This window comes from Apus apus, chromosome 18 (genome assembly GCF_020740795.1).
Source record: "Apus apus isolate bApuApu2 chromosome 18, bApuApu2.pri.cur, whole genome shotgun sequence".
Lineage (NCBI taxonomy): Eukaryota > Metazoa > Chordata > Aves > Apodiformes > Apodidae > Apus > Apus apus.
Window position 1 is genome coordinate 765,649 of NC_067299.1, and position 23,874 is coordinate 789,522.

Below are 23,874 nucleotides of genomic sequence, written 5' to 3' on the forward strand. Positions count from 1 at the left end.
AACCACCTCCCCGGGGAGAGGCGCGAGCTGTGGCAGGAAGCCCGCTCCAGCCTCCCTGGGGCACCGGAGGGCCCCGCGCCCCCGGGTCAGGCTGCTGGGAAGGCCCCAGCCCTTCCCTTCGGGTGCGATGGATGAGGGTGGAGAGGGACAAACCCTGCTGGCACCCCCAGACAGGCCCCCTCCCCTGCAGGGCGTCACAAACCGGAATAAACCTCCCCAAACGGTGTCGGCTTTGCTGCCGTGCTGTGCACCCACCGGCTGGGCAGCTGGGGGCTGCTCCAGCGCTGGAGCCCCTTGCCCTGAGAGGCCCCTGGGTGAGGAGACGTGCACAGATCTACCAGCAGGCACACAAACATGAGCTTGTCCTTCTGCCTCATGAGAATCCTTCCATCCCGAGGAACCTGGAGGCGCTCGGATGCTCCACACACGGTTTGGGATCTGCCCTAATCCCAGTCGTGTCTGCGGGAGCTGCCAGGGTGGGGCAGGCACAGGAAGGATGATGGCACGGGAGGGAATCACGGCTGGAGGAGATGAAGTTGGTGGAAGAGAAACTGAAAGGCAGAGAGCTCAGCCTCTTTTTTAAGTTACTAATTCTAGTCGCTGCTTGTTTTCCTTGTTTCACTGCATTCCTGGACAATCTCCCTTTCTGGAGCGGTGTCTCTTGGCGTGGCTTCCAAGCGGCTCCCAAGATCCCCATCCCTTTTCATGGAAAGCCGCTCTCCAAGGCAACATCTGACTTTTTAACAGACCCCCTGGCAAAGTTGGCTGCTTTATTTTTCCCCTCAGAACGCAGGTTTTGGATGTTCCCTCCCAAACGGTGATGAATCCCTGGGGTGCTGAGAGGGAACCGGAGGGCCTGCTGGTGAGGAAAGACCGGGGCCCGTCCGGTTCTCTCCCGGCCCCCCCCCCCCCGTGCCCTGCGTGTTTATTAATTACACTAATTGCGGCTCGCGGCGCTGCCCCCCCCCCCCCCCCGCGGGTGCCTTGGTACGGCCCGACCCCCCCCCCCCGCACCCCCCCCCCCGTGGTCGGCGCCGCCCGCGCTGATTGGCTGCCCGGCCCCGCAGTCCGCGCGAGCTGCGGGTGCCTCGCGCAGCGCCGCTCGGCCCGCCCGGACCCGCCGCCATGGCCTCGGGTAGGTGCTGCGGGGCGGCTGCGGGGCGGGGGCGCCGCGTGGCGCAGGGAGAGCAGGCCGCGGACATGTTAGGGGGACACGCGGCCCCTTCCTCCCCCCCACCGCGCCCCCCGGTTGCCGCCGGCCCCGCGCTCCCGGGCCGCGGGGAGGGGGAGGGGGAGGAGAGCCCCGCCCCCTCCCGGGGAGCCCCCCCCCCCCCCCCCCTCCCGGGACCCCCCACCCGGGACCCTCCTCCGTGAGGCCGCGCGGGCCCCGCCCCTTCTGGACGGGAGGGGTCAGCCCGGCCCCGCCCCCCGTGTCGCAGCCTGGGGGGGGGGGGCGCGGGACGCGGACCCCGGTTTAGGTCGGGGACCCCCTGCGGGTTGTGCCCCAGCCTCCTCGGCGAGGGGTGCGGACCCCGCTTCGGCTCGCGCCCCCCTGTGAAGCCTCCCCCGCTTCGTACCCTCCGCCGCGAGGTGTCGGTGCCCCCTCGGGGCTGTGCGGACCCGCCTCTCGCTCGCGGCCCTCCCCGCAGCGTGGGTTGTGCGCTCCCTCTTTGCTCTGCAGCCCCCAGGGAACCTGCACCCCCTCCCTTGGACCGTGCCCCCCCTTGTCACGGGACATGCCCTCCTCGCCCCCCCAGCACGGGACCCACCTGTGTGTCCCCGCATCTGCAGGATCTGCTCGGTGTTCTGCTCCAGCAGCCCCCTCGAGGCCTCCAGCGGAGGGAGGGGTGTAGCTGCTCAGCCTCCCTGCCGCGGGCTTAAAAACGCTCGGGCTGCAGCTCTTCCCACGCGGGAGGCCTCGAGCTGGGCGCACAGGCAGCACCTCTGCCGGCCCGGGTGCCCTGGCTCAGCCCAGCGTCTCCTGGCCGCCTGCGAGCACCGGGTGTTTCTGTTTCTTCATCCCGTTGGGGGTAGAAATGTTTTGGTCCCACCAGCCGTCGTGCCCCTGCGGCCAGGTGAGGTGCCCCAGAAGGGGAGGAGGCATTCCGAGGCTGTACGTGCTTCCTGGAGCGAGCCATGTGTTCTGAGGGCTGAGCTGTTGTAGTGCTCCCTCACGGTGCCTTTATGAATGATAGAGAATGAAAACAAAGCAAGGGATGTTAAAGGACTCCTTTAATGCAAGGACAGCCCTTTGCCACGAGAAGAAAACACATCCAAAGGTACCATAATATGAATTCAGTACATGAATTCTTCTACAGACGAGTAAATTTGGGAGGTAGAATAAAACCACTTTGTTCCCAGACCTCAGGTACTTAGCTCGAGCACCTGGCAGTGCCTCCTCTGCTGCTCAAACATGAGGTTATTTTTCTGTTGAGGAGGGTACAGAAGCAATGCTGCTGTTTCATAGGAATTGCTTTGTATGAAAACTTCTGTTTTCAAACATTCACAGCAGGCTCTTCTGTTGTAAGAGGAATACACTTCCTGATCTGGGCAAGGTGACTAGTCTGCTGTGCCCCACTCCACTGCAGGCAGCTTTTCAAACATTCAGGGGAAAGTCTATCCAGGAATTTTCAGAATAAAGTATCAGTTGTTTCAAAAAATACAGAATCTTGTCCCCATTGAGCCCACCAAAAGAAATCGATCAGAAGCCTGTAGACCAAGAGGTCCAACAAAGGGTGTAGAAAAATGTACAAATAAAAGAAGTTTCTCTGGTTCTGCATATTCATATTGTACAGGCTCGTTTTCTGGTTCCTTTCAAACTTTTCCAAAATGTTGTGGTTTGCCAGAAGTTTGTAAGGGAGAAACTAAGGAGATTAAATGTAGTCCTTCAGTTTATAGCTAATTACTTCCTTACCCAAGAATTCTTTCTGATACAACCATTAGTATTTAAAATTCATATGCTACTAATTAAAGGAGAGTTAAACCATAGTTTTAGAATGCAGTTACCTATTAGTAATCTTTCTGATCATTTAAATAGAAAGAATGTAAAGATTTGACCTTCATCTCATTAGAAACAATAAAGTTTAAGTTGCACTTTTACACTGTTTCGTTATTTTAAATTGCTTTTCATTATGAAAATGTAGTGTTTGTGTAGCAGTGCAAGAGGAGGGGAATGGTTCATGTCTGACTGCAGCTGCTTTATAGGACAGGTGAAATTAAATATTTAATCTCAGTTTTGTTAAATCTCTCTTACAGAATATGAAATATGATGCCTTTTTTGCTTTGAGGAGATACTTTACCATTGAAAATGCTCAGTGGCTTAGGTGATACCCTCATCTTGGAATTATGTGTGTCTAAGTACATGTGTAACCAGCTGAGTGAGGTATAATGAACAGGCTTCCAGCAGTTTGATGAGTATTTTGACTGGAGAATAGTTATGGTCGATTGCAGTGCATGACATTTATACTGTATTGTAATTAGCTCTGAGTTTCAGCTCTTTAGTCAGTTCTAGATGTAGAGTTTGAGAGAGGGTGTGAAACAGGAGGATTGCAGGGCTGTTCCCAGAGTGACAGCACTGGTGAGGCTGGTAGGGAAGGGAAGAAAGTGTTTGGGTCTTGAGGGTGGGAATTTCAAGCAAAAATGTCAGAGGAATTGAGACTCCTGCATAGACAGTGAGATCAGGGTCCATGTGGTGAAGCTGGCAGGGTGCAGAGCAGCTGTGGGGCTGGTGGGGACCTCTGGGAGGGGAAGCCTGCTCCTCCTGACCACTCCATCCAGAGAGTTTGGGGTGATGGACCCATGTGTGTTCTGTGTTGGTTACATGCACCTGGCTTGGGAAATGAAATCAGCAGGGATGTGTGCTTTCCCTCTGCAGCAAGAGCTTTTAACACAGAAAAGTGCAGTTTTGTAGCAGATAAGGAACATCCTTGTGTGAACAGGTAAAGCAGTGAGGACAGAGCACTCTGTGGGCTGAGGTCCAGCTCACGGGAAAGCCTTGAGAGCTTTTGCAGATTAGGTGCTCTACTTCAAATACAAATCAGACCGTCTCAGAATCAATTTATGTGATAACTGGTGTTTACATTAGTTGAATATAGTGTTCACATCACATGCCTGGGCAGCTTGTGTACATGAATGAATTCTTGCATGGTTTGGGCTATTGGTGGGGTTTCTCCTTTTGCAATATGAGCGAAGGGAAATGTCCTCTGTCCCTGATCTTGCATCTTCAAAGTCTGCCTGTGTCCATGCCCTTTGCTGGGCAGACCTTTCTCCAGAGGTTTAGCAGGACTGACCTACTTAGCTCTGCTTGAGTGCTTAAGCTGCTGCATCCTGTTCGCGGGTGGTCGCACTGTGCTCGGCAGCCGTTAGAGGGAGTTGTGCAGTCCTGAATATTTAAAGACACACCTTGAAAATGAAATTTAGCTCCTTCAAAAAGGGAAGTTGAGTGGTTGTACCTTGTCATGTCCCCTGCATCCCTTGCTGCTGTGCTCCTGTTCTCCCAGTCTTGGCATTTTCTGTCCTGGCAGTGAAGGGGAAGCTGTCTCGTTCTGCAAGGAAAGCAGCTGCATTGCCCAGTGTGCTTGAACATCTCTCCCTCTCCCCAGATTTCTTCCTCTTGTAGTAAGTAGAGGAATGAAATTTTAATTGGAAGTTCTTAATGTGACTCACTTCTTTTTCTAGATTCTGGAAGTTACAGTCAGTCTGGGGGCCAGCAGAGGTACGTGTGGCATTTTCTACTGTTAGCAATTAAATGTGGAAGATAAAAGGCCATTTAGGACTCCCAAGGGTGGTGTTTGAGTCTTTGGGTGTGATACTGTGTCAAGATGTTTTTGGTGAAGAAAGCTTGCTGCCCTGGGCCTTTATGAAAAAGGAAGACAACTTCTATTCCTGCATGGAAGACAATGAGCAGGTTTAAATTGGAATGACATCTTCTAATAGTAACTTTTGGAATGTCATGAATATAAAGAAATATTTTTCATATGACTGCCTTAAGCTGTTCACTAAGGTTTTGGTTGATGATTATACAGGTGTAAAGTTGATGGGCCATATAGATGCAAAATTTTATTTTTCCATTTTATTTTCCCAGTGGAGGGAACTTTTTGTTGAGATCCTCTGATCTGTGTTTGTAGTCATGAAATTCAAAAACCAGTTCACAAAATAGCTGCAAGCTGGGGGGGGGGTGTATTTTAATAATTGAAACAAAACTTCTTCTGTAAGTATGACAATCATGGCTCATGCTGACTGTGCTGATGAAGGTGCTGTGCTATAGCACCAGGTGAGTGTGAGTTTATATCTGAGTTTGATGTGAGTTTCAGCACAAGGTTCTTCTCTCACTTCACAAAGCCTTAAAGTGGCAGAACAGAGTCAGTATAACCTAAAGCTAGTGCAGTTTTTGATTATGTTAGTGTTGAATAGGCTAACAAATACCAATTAGACAGTAGTTGATTAACATAAAATTAACTTTGTAATAATACACTGAAAAACTTAAAATGCCATGGTGCCATGTGACAGAGTTTTCTGTGATTTTTGAGTCTGTCAAGTTACAGTAAACCCAACTTTCATGCACTTAAAATTTACACTTGAAACAAAGCAGAAATTAAACTGCTCTTTTGACAGTCAGTTAGGGTAGTCAAGAGTATTGATGCAGTTCTAATGCACCTACAACTGCAGTATTTAGATTTGAACATCTGTTTTGGAATGAAAATAAACCAAAAATAACACCAGAAATACGTTTACTTTCCAGCTCCTGTGGAGGGCACTGTAAGCATTTTCTAAATGCAGTTTTCTCTTGCAGCTACTCATCCTATGGCAATCAGGGCAGTCAGAATTATGGACAAGGACAGGTAAGTTGAAAAAAAACATCGTGCCTTTCAAAGCAGGTGTTCCTTGAATAAAAATAATAGTTCCTGGGTGACCATATCTAGGCCAGGAGGAGGTCCCTTCTCAGCTGTGCTTCATGTTTGCAGTCGTGTCTAGCAAAGGAAAGCTGTAGTTATCTGCTGTGGAAATTACACTTCTTTGGGTATGTTCTTTAAATTGCAGGGGTATTCCAGTTATGGGCAGAGTGGAGACAATTCCTCCTACGGACAGAACTATGGAAGCTATCATGGGAACTATGGACAGAATCAAACAGGTTTGGCTAGCTTGTTACATTCATTGGCAGGAATTAAAAAGTGAATATTTACTAAAAATTTTCTTTCTCAATTTCCAGGTTATGGACAAGATTCCCAGGGGTATGATGATGAATCCAGTTATGAAAACCAGGGTCAGAGTTCATACAACCAGCAGTCCTACAGCAGCCAGGGGCAGCAGAAGGGGTCCTCCAGAGGGTAAGGATGCTGAGAGTAACAGTACCTGTTTGAAGGACTGACTAGTAATTGTACATTCTATGCTACAGCTGTAGCAGATTTCCTGCTGTCATTGCTAAAAAAGGACAAACATCTGAAAATGCCAATTCTTAAGACATTTTAATGCCTGAAGGAACCAGAGGTAATGGAAGAGTGTTTCTTTATGTGGGAAGTATGGATGCAGTTGTTTGAACGTCAAGCTGTATGGGAAGATAAACTTTGGATAGTGACTACAATGAGGAAGGGTCTCGGCAGAGAATATTTTTATTAAAAAAATACATGGAGTAACTCTCCAGTCACATTCTTTTGTATAAACTTAGAGTACTCTTTATTAACTTCAAGTACGCTGCTAGCAAGGACATCCTTAGCTGTTCTTAGATTTGAAGGCTTCTCTTCTGACTTATAATGCCTTTTTGTGGTGAAAGAAGAGAGGATTCAGAAATATAATTTAAGAAGTATCTTTTTCCTATTAAGTAGGATTCTCAAAACATCCTGGTTTTATATCCTTATCAATAACTTATATGTGTGTGCATCCTGCACTCTGATTTAGTACTTTATGCTACTTCAGATGTGTGTTATTTGTTGGGTGATGTTGTGCTCTGCCAGTTTCAGGAGGATTAATGATAAAACTTTTAAAGTATGTTAGAAAACACAACCCAGCTTTCCATAATGACTTATTAAGGCCAGTTCATCATCTAACTTAGAAGCTTCCTTCATACACCCCAGGGTTACTGCTTGCATTAGATCTTTATTGAGGATCATGTGAGCTCCTTAAAATACAGGCATGTACTAAACTTCGTTCTTGTGTCCAAGGTCCAAATATTTTTTGTTTTCTTTTGCAAGCTGATAAAACAGCCTGGACTTCAGTAAACCTGTACTTTGTTTATGGTTTTGTAGTTATAATTCCAAAACATCTTAATTTAAACAAGCAAAATCTTTATCTGTCAGCAGTAGGTGCTGTCACTTGTAGTGTCTTTTTTCATTTCACATCCCTAAAGAGGCCAGAACATGGTTAAGTTTTGTTTTGTTTTGCTTTGCTTTCTGAGTGCTTATTGGAGCTGCACAAAGATATGGGACTAGGCAATAATGTGTCTTTTAACTCTGTAGACATCTAGTGGGAAAAAATGCAGCAGGGCACAGATTCTCCAGCTGGTTGGTTTGGACCAAGAGAATGAAGAGAAGGCACTGGAGGAAAACTTTTCAATGTATGATTGTAACAAGTAGGGAGAAACTGAGAAATCAAATGACAGGAACTTTGAAGAGCCTGGCCACAAAACTGGCCTCTTGCATCCTAGGGGAGTGAAGGATGGAAATAGTGGGTCCTCTCAATGATGCTTCCTTCGTTGGTGATGTGCAAAGGCTAAAGTGGAGCTGACTTTTTTGAAGTGAAGATACTGACAAAAATCTTGGCAAGCTCTTTGCCACTGGGATTATTTATGTTAAAGCTAGGATCTAGGCTAGAACTGGGAGAGAGCAGATTAGGTGGTATTTGCATGGACAGGATATTTTTAGATTGGTTGGACCCAAAGGACCTCATCTCGGAGCACTTCATAAATCTGGTGGCAAATTTCTGTAGGCTCTTAGATTCGTTTGTTTGTTTCTCTGAGACGTTTTAGTTAGCAAGCAAGACTGGCAAAGACTGGAGAGTAGCATGTAGTGCCTTATCTTTTGAAAAAAGGGTGGAAGCAAGAGGAGCAAAAGAGGAAAGGGTGGCAGAGGACAGTGATTGATTTCAGTTACTGAAAAAATAATACAGTTTAGTCACAACTAAATACCCAGGGGGAAATCAAAGGTATGACTAATAGCCAGTGCTTCCTGGCTGCAATTTGTTTCTCCTAAATCAATATAGTGTCTTGCTATGAAGGAGTGACCTAACTGGAACAATAGTTCTCTTGTATATCTAGATTTTCAAAATACTTCTGTTTCTGCCTTGGATGCTGCAGTAGCCTGGGGAAGTGTGGTGTGGGTGAGACTTCCTTGTGGGTGCTATAAAGTGATTAGTCAGAAGATTTATGGTTCCCTCTCAGAATGTATGGCTGCATTTAGTGGGAGTATCCTGGATGGGATGCTGGTCAGTGTTTCTGATAACAGTTGATGGGATGGTTTTTGTAGATGGCACTGAAGAACTGCAGGTATGTTAGAGAACATCACAAGAATTAGCAAAGTCCTTGGCCAAGTGGTAGAACGTCCAGAAAATGATAGGTTGCCGTTCAGTGAAAGCAAAGTTTTTTATTTTAATTTTTTCTTTTTTGAAGGCTGGAAGTATCAGCTGCACGATACAGTGTGAGCAGGGGTGTCTGTGCTGCAGTTCTGTAGAGGAGGACTTGGTGGTTAGTGAGTCATGGACTCTCAGCCACTCTCATGCTCTGGGAGAGAGACAAAGCAAGCACTGTGCTGGGTGTGGAAAAGGGGTGCTGCTCCCAAGTCACATTTACAGAGCAAACTGAGGGTGTCCTGAATCTGATGGTAACCTACAGTTTCTGCCTGACCTTTTTGGAAGGCAGGTGTATCCAGCAGAGACCAAACAGAGTGTTTTCATATCCATGTGCCAGCATGACTGGGAGGTGGCTGTGACTGGGACGTTCCAGATACGTTATGAATGTTCAGCCATTATTTTGCTCTCTCTTCTGTGGACATTTAGCTATTAATACAAATTCTGTTTGTTTTAAGTGGAAGAGGCTCTTACGAACAAAAGTCAAACTATGGTCAGCGCCAAAGCTCTTATGACCAGCAGTCAAGCTATGGACAAAACCAAGACTCTTATGACCAGCAGTCAAGCTCCTATGACCAGCAGTCGGGCTATGGCCACCAGGGCTCCTATGACCAGCAGTCGGGCTATGGCCACCAGAGCTCCTATGACCAAAAGTCAGGCTACAACCAGCACCAAAGCTCATATGGCCATTCTCAGCAGTCCTACCAGTCTCAGAAGGGAAGCTATAGTCACAACAGCCAAGGTAAAATCCACAGGTTGAGTTCAATGGTGGCTAATAAAATGGAGAAGAAACACTGGGAAATAGTTGGATTTCCTTTCCACAGAGTGTTGATTTGATTAATAGTTTAAAGCTCTCTTTCCTTTTTGGTATTCTTGGGGGATGTTTTATTTGTTAAGACTTTCAAATCATGCAGAGATGAAAAACTGTTTGTGTCTCAAAATTGTTGCTGTTGCATTTGTTGGAGGCAGCCTTGCAGAGCCCATCTCCCTGAATTCTGAAAATTCTACATGGAATTTTCTTCTTAAACTATTTTGAGCCTTCTTCCTTCATGAGGGTGACATATCCTGATCAGTCATGAAGAGCTTTTGCACGTCACATACCAGCTTTATGCTGTGTAGGTGACTTGTGAGATGGAAGGCAACGAGAAGCATAAGAAGGACAGGTTTTCGGTAGCTTTACCCAGGCAGCACAGCCCCCACTCCTTGTCCTTGTTCTGCTGTCAGTGATGGTGTCTGCAGCCTGGGGAGGCTGTCTGGAAGTACAGTGAAAAGTGTATTTTGGACAGTTTGTGTTTAATACTTGGGAAGTGGAGTGTCATGAAAGTACAGAGTGTTTGCATGCTGGGATACCTTGTGGCCCTGGAAGCCCAGGGAGAGAACTGAAACAAAACCAACCTTTGCACTATTACTCTGTGGTGTAGGTAATGTAAGAGAGATTTAGGAGTTGATGCTTTCCAGATGTGAACAACAGACTTGGGGGGCGGGAGGGAGTGGAATGCAGAGTGGGAATTTTCACTGCAGTTTGCAGTCCAACTTCCTCATGTTTTGTTCTGGTTCACTCCTTCCTGCAGATGATCGTCGTGAAAAGAGTAGGTATGGAGAAGATAATAGAGGATATGGCGGGTCACAGGGAGGAGGTAGAGGGGGATATGACATGGATGGAAGAGGTCATATGTCTGGATATAGGTAAGTGATCTCATCCCAGTGCCTGCAGCTCTTTACTTATTTAGTTCTTATTATTTAGCTGTTTTAAATGTTTGTTTACTATATATCTGTTCCTAATGTTGTTCAGATTTAGATTTCCAAAAATGGAAGGTTTCTAAGATTAAACCTTTTGGCACTTCACAGAAATTAATATTGCCCAGGAAAAGCTTTTAGGCTCAGATGGATGGAGACCAACATTTGGTTGTTAGGACAGAGAGCTGTGTTTTATATACATGAGTTGCAATACAAAACCTGCCTGAGCCCATCCCTTGAAATAAGAGATTTTAAAACCTGTAAATGTTTGTTTTCAATGACAGGAAAAACAACAGCCAGGAATTGAGAAGGTTTTAGAGAATTCATAGCTAAGGTAGCTGACATTTTAGCAGGGCATCATTTTTCTTCTACAGTAATAAATCATTAGACCAAGGTTGGCTAATTACCTTTATGCTTTCAAAAGAATTTAGGAGTAATTTAATAATAACATTGGTTTTTACAGTTTTTTGCAGTTTAAATCTTCCATTGAATTGCAGTTTATGTTACTGGTTCAGTCTAAACATGTTTACGTAGATTTAAAGTACTAACAGTGCTGTTATCTCTGGTGCTGTTGCCTGTGCTGTCAAGAAAATTCATGCACATGTTGAATTTTTGGGCTTGCAGATGATTTTGTGCACGGGTCTGAGAGCTTGGGACCTTTGCTTTAAATCCTGTTGAATTAGGCCAGGTGACATTATTATTTCTTAATAAGCTGTCACAGTTGGCTGCCCTCTGGGGACATGGCCAGGGTGTTAGGTGCTCATTGAGGTAGGGACATTGAAGTTTCCAGTGAGCTTGGAAGTGTTGCTGGTCAGCAACCACTGACCTTGTCACAGGCTGCACAGTTCTGGGTCATTGCTAGAACTCGGTGAAGAACTCTAGTTACACAATGCTGTTTGTTTGAACTGATCCAATTTAAATAAAATAATTCAGTGGTGTGTTAAGACTTGATAAATATGACTTACCAATGAATAACATTAAAAGTTTGCCTGCTCCTGAGGTGGTCTTAAATGGTACTTCATGGCTCGCTGTTCTGGTGATGTAGGTGGTCCCTATCATTCTAATTAGGTGTGCTAGCACAACTACAAAAGCAATTAAATTTTTCTGGGGTTTTATAATTATTAACATAAAATATAAACTTAACTAGCAAAGTAATTCCCAAGTTAATTTTCAGTTAAAATTGAACAATTTTGTTTTAATTAGTGTTTTAGTGATGATGAAGGCTTTCCATACTCCTGTGATAAAATTGTGTTTTTAAAAAATGGTTTATAGCTGAGCCCTTTCCAATAAGAGGAATGAATGTGAGCTTCAAAAAACATACTTTGGGTAGATTTTATCACTTTGAAACAAACATATCTTTGCAAGAAAAAGTAAGATAAATTAATATCTGTGAAAATAAAGTATTTTCCCATATTTTTCCAAAATGCAAGAAAAATTTTGTTCACACATCCATGCAGATAATAGTATTCCAGTGGACTTGGAAGCCAAAAGTAGGAAAAGAGCGGAAGCAAGTAGAGAAATGGGGGAAAGTTCAGCAAACTGGGAAGTGATTTATGAGGTCTGTCTGTCTCTGTTACGTGATGCAGTCTTTAGTGCGCTTTGCAGTGAAACTTTTCTGGAACTACAGTGTCAAATATGTTCATTGACTCTTCCTGCATAATTATGATGGAGGATTCTGCTTCTGACTTGTATTTTACCAAAGTCATGCTTATTAGAAAAGTGCAAAAGGTTAAATTAAGTAACAAACTGTATAATCAAGGGGAACATAACTTCTAATAAGGTAAGAAATCATGTTTAGTCCTTTTTGTTTCTTTGGGTTTCCTTTTTTCCTCCCCCCCAGTAGCAGCATGTGTAGGAATGCCAAGTCTTATCTCCAGGGACTAGGCAGCATTTTCAGTTTTTTACTTCTTTCATATTTTTATACTTGGCAATAAATTATGGAAATACCATAGCCCTCAGGAAAAAATATATCTAAAAATCTCTTGCACTTAAATATTAGTTCTGCTGTCATAATGTAGGCATCCCTTTTCCCCAAGACCTGTGACATTTGGCTGTGCCAGCCTACCTGCATGCAGGACCTCTCAGCAGTCTGCAAGTGCAAAATCAGTGCTCTGGAATACTTGGGGCAAAATCAGACCTGTGCTTTTAAATTTTGAGAGCTTTCATTTCTGTGAGTGACCTTTATAAAAGTACTTCTGAATGTAGTTGGAAAGGTTAAGGAATGATATCTAGAATGAATTGAATAAGTACTGTAATAGCTGTTTCCAGCACTCATTTTTCTTTTGTACCCATGCAAAGTCATTCAGCTCTGAGAAGAAAATACCTCTTGAAAAATTACTGCTCAGGTGCCCAAACTGGTGTTATTACGATAGAGAACCATCATTTTCTTACATGTCAGATGTTCACTCTTTAATCGTAGTAAGTCTGGGTTTCAAAATTACTCGTGATCTTTTTTTGATGGTCTTGAATTGCACCTTCTGGGATTTTAGTAGAATTTTTCCACCCTTTCATTTTGAAGCTTGAAACACTTATGTTCTCACTAATTTGTATTTTGGTTAAGAAGCAAAATCTTTTCTTTTTTAAAACCCCCAGGATAAAAGTCTCATCTTTGAGTTCTTTTGGTTAGAAAGCAGGTACTCTGGGTCTGGACAATGTGGAGTTTTACTCTAAGTTATTCTTCCAACTTTTCTTGTAGATAACTCGCCTTATTGTTGGAGTCCTCGTCTGAAAAATAAGAAATTAATTGCTCATTGTGGTTGTGGGACCACTTTGTTTTGGCTAAGCATGTAGGTGGGAAATACAGTAGCAACACACAGCAGGTTTGTTCTCTTTCACCTTGGGAAAGCCAGGCAGGCAGCTCAGGAGCTGTACCTGTGACACTGCCTTTCAGAGCCTGAGGTTTGATGGGAGAAGCTTTGCCTCTGGATCTGCTCATGCAGTCTGTGCTGGTGGAACTGCATCCTTGCAGCTTGGGGAAGGATTGACCATTGCCTTAGGATTTGTGGTAGAAGCCCTAACTTTGCTCAGCCTAGTTTGTTTGTTTTGTTTTCCCCTCCTGCAGATTAGAGGCTGATGTGCTATTAACAAAAATTACCTATGAACTTAATTGCTAGATGAGCTGTTTTGGCTGGGAATTAGCTGACTGTGATACAAAGGCAGCTCAGTGCAAAAGTTTGCTACAGCAGCGTGCTGTCTGTTCAGAGTGAATATTTTGACTTGTACATGCTTGAGCTTAGCCTTATATAGACTATGGAAAAACATGAACAGAGGCATTAAATATAGGCAGCAAAAGAAGCCATCTGTCAGTGATTTTACTGGTGCACTAAGCATTCCTCTCTTGTTTGTAAAAATACATTCTTACATGAAACTCCCACATGCTTGCTGAGACATTGATGCATGTTGGAGGCTGACATTTGGTTCCTGAATTCTTAGTGCTACCTCTGCCAGTAACTGATCACTTTTAAAAAGTGTTTCTTGTGTCTGTAGTGTTCAGCTCTCAATGGAGCTGTGCCTTTAGTTTAAGGAGTTATTCTGGGCTGAAGTAAGCAGTGTTCAGATGAACTCCATTTTCACTCAAGTAGGTGATGTTTAAATGTGTGACTGAGCATCATTCAGAGCAAGTTTTTGTCACTGTGACTGGTGCCATGTACACATTCTGGCTGCTTGCAGTGCAGTATTTATTTTGCTGTCTTTGCTGGTGGCATTGCTGAATCTTGGCTACCTGGGTTCTAACATAGGGTGTGAGAACTCCAGCACCATCTGGTCACCCATCTACTTGCTCTGTCTGCAGGGCTGGTAAAGCAACAGACTGTGAAACACTGCAGTTGTGTTTTCCACATGCTCTGTGACAACAGTGAGGAAATAATCCAATTTGGGGCTTGAATTTTGGGTCTTGGTGAGGGGTAAATCTGGGACTGGCAGCAGCTACCTGCAGCCAGTTTCTGTGTTTGACTGCTGCAGCATATCCATGTGCCCCTGGGGAGCTCGGGGAGCTTTGCCCAGCAGCCTCAGGAAGGTACCACACTGCAGCCTGATAAGTTACATCTGAAATGGGACTTAACAATCGAGGGGAAGCATGAATCTGTCATCGAAGGTCTCACTTGCTGAATTGATGCAGATTCTGATTGGGTTGGACATGTAAGGTGAGGCAGGAGACAACATGCTGAAGCATACTTGGGAAAAACATATTTCTACAGACATTAACTAAAAAACTAATTAAGAACTACGGATCACATTTGTTACTGCAGGGTGCAGAATCACTGTATCACAGAATTAGAAATTAGGCATTTGCCTGTGACTTCCTTTACATTTTATATATCCAACTTGTGTCACTTCTCAGAGTTGTGGTGCACACATTTGTGCCCAGCACCTGAGGAAAATGCTCCTCACTTCCTGTACAATCCTGGCTGTGTTGATCACAAACGTTCTGAATGGTTTTAGATTGTTGGGTTTTTCCAGTTCATGTCTCTCCTGCTGCATGCCTTCAAATCAGAAAACATGCATGGTCTGGATGATGCAGTCGTGATGAGTTAGGATCATGATCTAGGACTGGAAAACTTTGGTTACATTTCCATGGTTGAGGTATTTGCTCTTATTTCTGAGTTAACATCCTAGAAGAAAAGGCATCCTGTTCAAACTGTTGTGTCACAATGAAGCTGTTTTTTTTTAGCTGAAGTGATTTGGAGGTGGCAGAAAGGTATTTACAGTAAATGTTATTATCATCATTGTGTTTTTATCATCAGTCCTTGGAAACAGCCAGCCTTCAGTAAAGACCAGCTCTGATATTGCACATAAAATTCATTAATTTTACCTGTTTAATCACCAGAATTAATTACTTGTGAGTAACTGACACTGCAATTTAGCTTTCAGATTGTTTCTGTGGAGAAGCAATTTACAATCTGCGGCAAAAACTTATTTTAAGAAGAGTCCCAGTAAAAGTGATAGTCTGTTGTAACAAACGGAATACTCCTTACATGTCCTGTTGCAGAATGTCAGTCACCCTTCAGAGAATGCCTCTCTAAATCTAGCTCTGGTAATACCTGTTGAAACTGTATGCCTCACTTTGGAGAGATTCTTATCTCATAAATGTTAAGCAGGCAGCACCTCCCGTTCATGACTTGGCATTTGCTGTAACAGAAAACGGATTGAGTTTCAAGTTACTGCCTAATTGTATTTCCTTGCCTTTTGCTGGGTGCTTGTGTCCCATGTTTGGTCCCTGATGTATTGGTAGATGGATTGAATTAAAACCTGGAGTGTCTTGCAGCTGTAAAGCACGTTGGTGAGGAGGCTGCCCCTGCTGGCTCACTAGTCCCAGGGTCTGGAGGCAGCTCTGGTCAGGGCTGAACCGGCTTTGAGCTGCTGGGTGTGAAAGCTGTCAGGTGAACCTGCCTCCCGTCCAGGTGGACCTGTGTCCTCCATGTGAAGGAGGGCAAGCAGGCAGTTGAGACAGTTGGTTTATTGACTCTCAAAAAAATCCAGTGGTTGTATTTTCCTGAAGGCTTTGAACATCCATTATATTGTGTTCATAACATGGATGCAATTAAAAATGCTGTTGTGAAAAATCCTCCTGGTATGAGCACTTACACTGAAAAGAGTGAGGGTTTATTTTTGTGCACACAGCTGGAGGCATAACATCCTGTTTCAAATCCCCTCTAACCTTTGAAAATTGATGTGTGTAATCTCTTAACTTGGTCTACATTTTGTGCCACAGGTTTCAGAATGAATGCAATAAAACTTGGCGGCCTCTGCTTTTGAAGCTCACATACACACACCTTCTCTGCAGGGCCACGTACAGTAGGTCCCCACAGACCCTTTCTCAGAGAATGGCTGATACTGCTACTTTGTCCCCCAGATATAAATGCATAACAATGGAGGTTAATTAACTTAAACTCTTCTTACCTTTAGGAAAGTACTGAAGTACTCACTATACAAAAGTAGCAATTACATCTATTTAATCAATTAAAGCCCATTAACCTTCACAGAAATAATGTTTCTGTTTTAAACCCCAGTATTTAATAGCAGTCATTTTGGCTTGTGGGATGGGAGAAAGTATTGAAGGAATGCCATGTGTGTGGGCTGGCTTAAGTATTCCTCAGGGCTCCTCCTCCCCAGTGCAGCACCCTGTGAGATGATTCACTTCCATGTAAATTAATCTTTGCAGATGAATGGGTAGTGAGGAGAACATAGAGATGGTGCTTTAGCTGCCAGACAGTAACTCTCAACTTGTGATCAGTTAACTGTAGATTGAGCCTTGGGCTCAGCACGTAGAGACTTAAGGAAGAAATCATTTCTTCAATTTTTCCTCTGCAGTGGTGGTGACCGTGGTGGCTTCAAAAATTATGGTGGTAAGTGCCGAGTATCCAAAAATGTTTCAGTGGAAATTCTTTATAAATCTAAAAGCCACCAATATCTTGTTACTATCTAGTAGAAGCATTATAGCGTTTTGGTGAGGCTGGTGTGTTCATGAGTTTTAATAGTCAAGCTTTTAGCAGTAAACTGGATTTCTACTTTGTCAAATTGCATGAAAGAATTTGTGGAGACAGTGACATTCACCGGATTTTTTTTTTTGTTTGTTTCTTTAATTTTTGTTACAAATGCTTCTTAGAAAGGTACTAGAGGTTAGAAAAAAAAAGGTAAACTGCTTGGTGATCTGACAAGCAGCATTTGCAAGACAACACCAGCATAGCATCAGTGTGGCAACTGCCACGTGCTGCCAGTTAAAGAACACATTAACGTCCTACAGACACCTTCTGTTGAACGTTTTTAATCTAAATATTCTCTAAGTCTCTGGTTAATGTTTTAGATCTTAGATGCATTACATGCATACTTTGAATATTTTCTTGTCTCTAAAAAGCTCACTTGAAAATGTTTTGCTAAAAATAGCCTTTTTTTTTTTTATTTAAAACCTGTTTCATAGGTCAGAGGGATTATGGACCAAGATCAGATGCTGGTAAGAAAATAAACAGTGGGTGGGAGTGGATTGTAGCTGTTAGGTCGTTGCTTGTAGAATGTATGTCCAGAAAGATGGATATGGCTGCAATTCCCTTGGCTCCAGAGAAATTTAGCTAAAGCTTGTCTTCCTTGAAAGAAATGTATTTTATTAAAGTGCTCATGAAGTTTTGGATGTATTTGCATGTAGCAAGTAAGAATTTGCTGAACTTTGAAACTACTTGAGCCAAGCAGCTGCTTTCAGTGCCATAACACTTTGCTAAACTCCTGTTATTTAAAACACATTGCTCTGAAGTTTATGCTCTTTATTTCACACAAGGTGTCCTTGGGATTTAAGGGTTTGCTAGACAGCACAGACCTGAGCTTAAAATGTTGCTTCTGTTGCTGCCACAAAAATGCATAGTAAATGTAGCTTCTTTTTTCTACAGATTCAGAGTCTGACAACTCTGATAACAACACTATCTTTGTGCAAGGACTTGGAGAAGATGTTTCAACAGATCAAGTGGCAGACTATTTCAAACAAATTGGTATTATAAAGGTATGTGAAATGAGAAATCATTGGTAGGAAGGAAGAGGAGTTGCAGAGCAGTGTATTGGAAATGTACTGGTATCCTTCAAGGCAGATCACGCTCTGGCTCCCCAGCACTTGTAGATAATATTTTTATCTGGGTTCCCAGATGACAGCTCATCTGTGAGCTGGCAGCACTAGCAGCTTTCTGCTAGTGACATTTAGATGGCTTTGTATCTCTTCTTCAGTCTTCATAACCTGAATGCTGGCACTCCATCCACTGTGCTGCCCTCACACTTCAGCCAGCATGCTGCTGGGTTCTGTGGCTTTCTTGTTGCTGCAGTTTAAAGTGGGGGGCTTTCTGCTCTTGACCTCTATGTTTGTAAAAACTGGGCCCATCATTGCCTCATGGAAAACAGGCAGTCAGGATCCTTCAGTCTAAAGCATCTGTTTCTGCAGGCTGGTGCCAAGAGAATCTTCTTGCTACTGACCCTGAGCTCTTGCAGTTTAAGCTGTGAACTGGCTTTACCATTATTTCTCCTGTGCCACCTTTCCTTTCAGACCAACAAAAAGACTGGCAAACCCATGATAAATCTGTATACAGATAAGGATACTGGCAAACCAAAGGGAGAAGCCACAGTGTCTTTTGATGACCCCCCTTCTGCCAAAGCAGCCATTGACTGGTTTGACGGTGGGTGAGAGCGCCTGCTCTTTTTCTTATTTATGAATCCAACAGGCAGTGGAAGAAGCAAATCAAGGAACTATTTCATGGTGGTTTGTGTGTGCTGACTTTCTCTGGCATCTGGGGAAGAGCAGCTAATGATGTAAGACCAGAACTGTGTAATGAAGCTGTTGGGGTTTGTTGCTTTGCTGCTGTACCTCAGTCATCCCTGCACAAAGTACAAGAGACTGTGTCCGTGTCGCTGGCTTGGAGGTGCCTTCTTGTTGGGTGCAGCAGAGCTGTGATCTGGGTTAGCAGCTAGAGGGGTTTTCTGCAGGCTGGATATTGATATTATTGGTCTTGTGGTAGCATTTGTAGCTTTGGCAATGGTTATGGCAACCTTGTGCCAAGTGCTTTGTATATATGCACTAAAGAACAAGTTGGGGGTTTTTTTATGGGTTCACTGGAGGAGAGGAGCACATCCCAAAAATATGCTGATATATAAAATTCTTCAGACAGATGCAGGAGATGCAGTGATACTCTTTTGTAGCAGTAAACTTGGGAGGGGAAGTGCCTGCTCTTGTGACCTTGTGTGTTCACAGAATTTTAACAATATTGGGCAGAAACAAAAGCACACAGTCTGCTTCTGCTGTGGAATGGAAGTGTGTGCAGCACTTGGCATGGCATGCTATTTGGGGCTTTATTCTTTGCTAAAAAAATGCAAATTTACTTCTGTTTCAGAGGGTAAAGCAAATATAACTATATTAGGCATGTCTGCAGTCTTGATTGTTCTGTGATTAACCTTTTATCTATGAAGAACTGAGACTTGATCATTTTAAAGTTCATGTCTTTCCCTTACTTGAGCATGTTTAATTTCTGTGCTGGCTGATGGGCTGTACAGTTGTGCAAATAAGAGTTGTATTGCAGTCTCCCTGTTCCTGAAGAGCTTTATATTCAGTCTGTGTGTGCAAATCACTTCTGAGCTTCCTGCTGTATTAATCTTTCACCTTCTGTTTTTCCACAGGGAAGGAATTCAATGGCAATGTTATCAAGGTTACTTTTGCAACTAGAAGGCCTGAATTCATGAGAGGAGGTGGAGGTGGTGGACGTCGAGGTGGGTCTAAAATCCATAGAATCCTTGTTTTTTTCATATTTAAGTACTTTTCAAATTATTACTGGCTTATAAAAGAGAAGTATTTGAAACAGTGATTCATCAAAGTATATGAGCCTTTGGTTTTCTGCCATGAAAGGGAGTAATAAGGCTTGAACCAAGTAAACTGAAATCTGTGATGGCTTTTGCACAGCACAGAATTGATTCTTCCATTTTGAACTGGGAAGCCTCCAGATCATGACTCAGGGTTCCTTTTAAAGAGATACATAACCATGGTGCTAAGGCTGTACAGCTTCTACATTTACAAGTGTGAATTCCCAGGGATATTTACTTGTTACAGCAAAGCCTTTAGATACTCTGATGTTTCCAGATGGTATTCAACTGCCAGTGACTTAAAGCAGTAATTAAATAGATGTTAATCTCCCTGATTCTCTGCATAATGAAGTTTTGTCAGTAGTCCCCTGGGTTCCCAGCACACAGGAAGCATGCCTTGTGTGGTGACTGGCAACTAACTGTAGTTTTCATATCAGGCAGTTTTGTAGGCAGATGGAAAATGATTCTTCAAAAACTTCAGTTGGTAGAAAAGTTCTTGATCTTGATGCAGAGAGCAAGAGCTGTGTTGTTCCTGTGCTTGTGCCAGATGCATCCTGCCATTAATCCAGGCAGATCTTTTTGAAAAATTTTTGTTCTGTGACTAAGTCTGGCCATATATGATTGAAACTATACATTGTTAGATCTTTATGAAATTGTGTTAATGCACATAGTGGGTTTGTATTTACCCATTGGCAGTTCAAACAGATGAAGCTGCTCTTTACTGCAGAAGAAGGATTTATAAAAAATAATGTGGTGGAGCAAATTTTTCTGGCCACCATGTGCTCTCCTTGCTTCTCATTTTCCCCTCTTCTGCTTAAGGTATAAATCTGTCACTATGAACATGAGTATTTTCAGCTATGCAGAATTATGTCCAGAACTTCAGGACATTGAATGCTGCTGAGATTTGGTGATGGCTAAAACTTCTGGTGTCTCTTGCCCAAGTCTTCTAGCCATCTTGCAGCTAGTAGCAAATCAGCTGGTGGTAGATGCTGAATTCTGGGGGAAGACAGTTTTTTGTCATTGGTTCTACCTGCTGCAGTCAGAGTTCCAGAGGCTTCCAGAGGGATGTACTTACCTTAAACACTCACCCTTTCTTCAACCTGGAAGGTCTGTCTCTTGGGTTCTAAAGGCAGTGACAGTCCTTAATAAATGTTTCTCATGTGCAGGTCATAGACACTTCCCCTCCTTTATTCTGATTATAATTTCCTCTGCAGGGTCACGAGGTGGATATGGAAGAGGTGGGGGCTTCCAGGGCAGAAGTGGGGAACCCAAAAATGGTGATTGGGTTTGTCCTAATCCGTAAGTGTCATTTTAATTGGGCAGTGGTGATTCATGGATGCCCTCTGGGTTTCTCAGCAGCTAAGCCTGGGGAATCCTTGTCTCTTCAGGTCCTGTGGTAATATGAACTTCGCTCGCCGGAATTCCTGCAACCAGTGTGGTGAGCCCAGGCCAGAAGATTCGCGTCCATCAGGAGGTGTGTAAGAACAACTGTGTCTCCTCTGAAGTGTTGATGATTTTACAGCTTTTTGAAAGACCTGGCTGATGTGTCACTTGGCATCTTCTTGCAGATTTCCGTGGGAGAGGTGGCTATGGAGGAGAGAGAGGGTATCGAGGCCGTGGCGGCAGAGGCGGCGACCGGGGAGGTGGCTATGGTGGTAAAATGGGAGGAAGGTGAGCAGGTCCTTGGCTCTTGCTGGGATGTATGTGGAGCATCAATGTGGAATTGATGGGGACTGTGGGAAGAGAGTGTTGTTTGTGTGCACGCAAGTGTGCTGTGAAAGTACTAACGACCGACCAAGGCTTCCAGAGAACATCAGCCAGTTTGCCTGTGGAGTGGTTTGTCAGCATTTCTGGGTAGGGCAGAACAGAAGAACTCACAAGTTGACGTAGATTGTTTGACTTAAGGGACTATTTATTTGCTCTAAGGATTCCTTGCACCTTTTTGTTTCCCTTTCAGAAATGATTTCAGAAACGATCAGCGCAACAGACCGTACTGAGGACACTGTGAATGTTTTGTCTTCTTGACAAGTTTGATAGTGAAATTGCCCGAGTTTTGCCTGCCGCTTCACCCATGGCCTCTTTGGATAGTGGAATTGAGTGGAACTAGATTTTTATTTTGGTGGGAGGGACTGGGTTGTTTTGGGAGGATTTTTTTTTAAGCAAGACATTGAAATTTAACCTTGATTTCAACATTCTCCTCTTTTCTTCCCCCTCCCCCCCCCATACCTTTTCAACAGACCCTAAGAAGGAAAAGGATAAACTGTAAAATATTGCCAAAATATGAAGTGTTTTGTAATACAACAATAAATGCTGATTGTTTTATTTGTGAAATCTTGCTGTTTCATAGTTACTTCAGCTGTATGCCAGTTCCTTACCTGCCTTCCTGTGGTGTGACCCGGGCAGTAAATAGGGTCCTGGGTGCAGAGGCCCTGCTGCTTTCACCCCAGCTCTGTTCAAAAGTCATCAGTTAGGCTGATGAGCTGTCCATGCCCTCTGTTGCAGAGTTGCAGACTTGTCTTCTGCTCCTTTCTTAGTTCCCTCTGAGGCTGAAGCCCCGTGTTTGCTGGTGCCTGGGCTCTGGTGTGTCCTGCAGCCTTCAGGAAGAGCAGCCAGATGGCAGTGTGTCCTCCTGCTGCCACGGAGCATGTTGTGTCCATAGCTCCAAAAACAAGGTGGGATGGCTTAAAAAAAAACAAACAAACTGATTTGCCATATATTGCTGTACCTTGTAGCTGCTGCTTTTGAAGTGTAGGTGACAGCAAACACATGGTGTGTGCAGCCCTTCCAGCTTCAAGGTAAGACGCAGGCCAGGTGCAGTGGACACATTTTAAGTGTTTGGGATTCAGCACTGCAGCCAAGGTTTGAAGAGAGAAGGAAGGTTAATTACCAGTTACCACTCCTAGGACTTGGTCATCCTGTGTGCTGCAGAGGTGGGTGGTGGCACTGCCAGTCTGCTGGTGTCCACCTCATCTGGTCATCCAGTACTCCAGTGGGCACAATACTACAAATGCAAGTTCTCAGGGTCTGCTGTGACAGTCTCGGTAATTGTGCACACAGCTGCACAACACACATGGCCTCAGAAATGAATAAAAATATCTTTTGTTCATGTTTGTAGGCAGCTCCCCAGCTCCCTGTGCATTCGTGGTTACGGTAAGTTCAAATCGGCCGTTACCCCAGGCTGGCTAAGCTGGGAACAGCTATGATCTGCTTCCTCCGCCTTTTTTTATGATCTGTCCTCAGATATATTTTCTAAGCAGTGAGGTTTTAGTTTTGGAAATCAGTCCTGTATGGAATGCTGGTGGTTTATTTATAAAAGCACATCCAGCACTTGCCAAGCTCAGCAACAGCCCGAATGGCGAGGAGCGGAGCCGCGGGATGCCAGGGAGGGGGCACAGGAGCATCCGGGAGCTGAAATGCAACAGAAGTAGCTAAACAATGCAAGAGGCAGCCAAATAATTTCCATGCTGAATCTATACAGCCAAACCCACCTCACCCTCAGAAGTAATGCAACTTCATGAGTTCTTCAAATACCACAGCCCCAGAGAAAGATATGGAAGCAGGGGCTGGAGCCAAGAGCTCCAGTCTCTGGGGCTTTGAGGCCAGGATTCAGCCAAGGCTGCTTTGCCTAATCTAGAAATGATAATTCCCACTTCAGGGTAACAAAGAGCTGGTGTGATGACATCCCCAGTACATAGTGATGCTGCTGTAGAACTTGCTTGTAAAGTTGTTGTAGTTAAACACAGCTGTCAGAATGTGCCCAGAGCTGCAGAAGGGCTTTAAAGTGCACATTTTATACTAACGAAACAACATCTGCTGAAACTCAGGTGACACCCTGATCCTAGAGAGAGGGATGTGTGGTTTTAGCCCTCTGAGCAAATAACCAGAGAGATTCAGTGAAACTGCTTTGGCAAATGCAGCACAACTTGGGCTGAGGTGTTTGCAGGAGGGCTCATGAGCTGGATGCAGCCTCTCTGACCTCGTCGACTTCCAGGAGCTCTGCACACAAAAGGTAAAGCCAAGGGAAGTATGTATGGATTTTGCATTTTCTTTTTTTTTTTTCTGGACACTTCTGATTGCTGGTTCTGTTGGAGACAGGATACTGGACTAGACAGACTTGCCCAACACATTCAGGACAGGGGAAGTCCTTTGACTTGTCAGAACTTACTGTGCACAGATGAAGGACTGAAGAAAACACAAAAGGTAAAGCCTCTCCAACAGCTGGAAGCTGGAAGCCTTTCTAACTGCCAGGGCAGTGAAAGA

General features: G+C 44.2%; 1 protein-coding gene across 1 annotated transcript; it reads left to right on the top strand.

The window, feature by feature from the left end:
* Positions 1-1,062: 1,062 nt before the first annotated feature.
* TAF15 (TATA-box binding protein associated factor 15) lies at positions 1,063-21,945 on the top strand. Its single transcript, XM_051635680.1, has 16 exons — positions 1,063-1,135; positions 4,678-4,714; positions 5,792-5,840; positions 6,040-6,130; positions 6,209-6,326; positions 9,015-9,298; positions 10,128-10,242; positions 16,603-16,637; positions 17,210-17,242; positions 17,670-17,779; positions 18,311-18,440; positions 19,435-19,524; positions 20,829-20,913; positions 21,003-21,088; positions 21,183-21,285; positions 21,572-21,945. The coding sequence occupies exons 1-16, from the start codon at positions 1,126-1,128 to the stop codon at positions 21,609-21,611; spliced, it is 1,416 nt and encodes a 471-aa protein (XP_051491640.1). The 5' UTR covers positions 1,063-1,125; the 3' UTR covers positions 21,612-21,945.
* Positions 21,946-23,874: the final 1,929 nt, after the last annotated feature.

Excerpts from the sequence above, each read along its gene's own strand:
- TAF15 (XM_051635680.1), top strand. Across the intron at positions 10,243-16,602 it reads GGTCATATGTCTGGATATAG|TGGTGGTGACCGTGGTGGCT; the intron begins GTAAGTGATCTC and ends TTTCCTCTGCAG. Across the intron at positions 21,286-21,571 it reads GGTGGTAAAATGGGAGGAAG|AAATGATTTCAGAAACGATC; the intron begins GTGAGCAGGTCC and ends TTTCCCTTTCAG.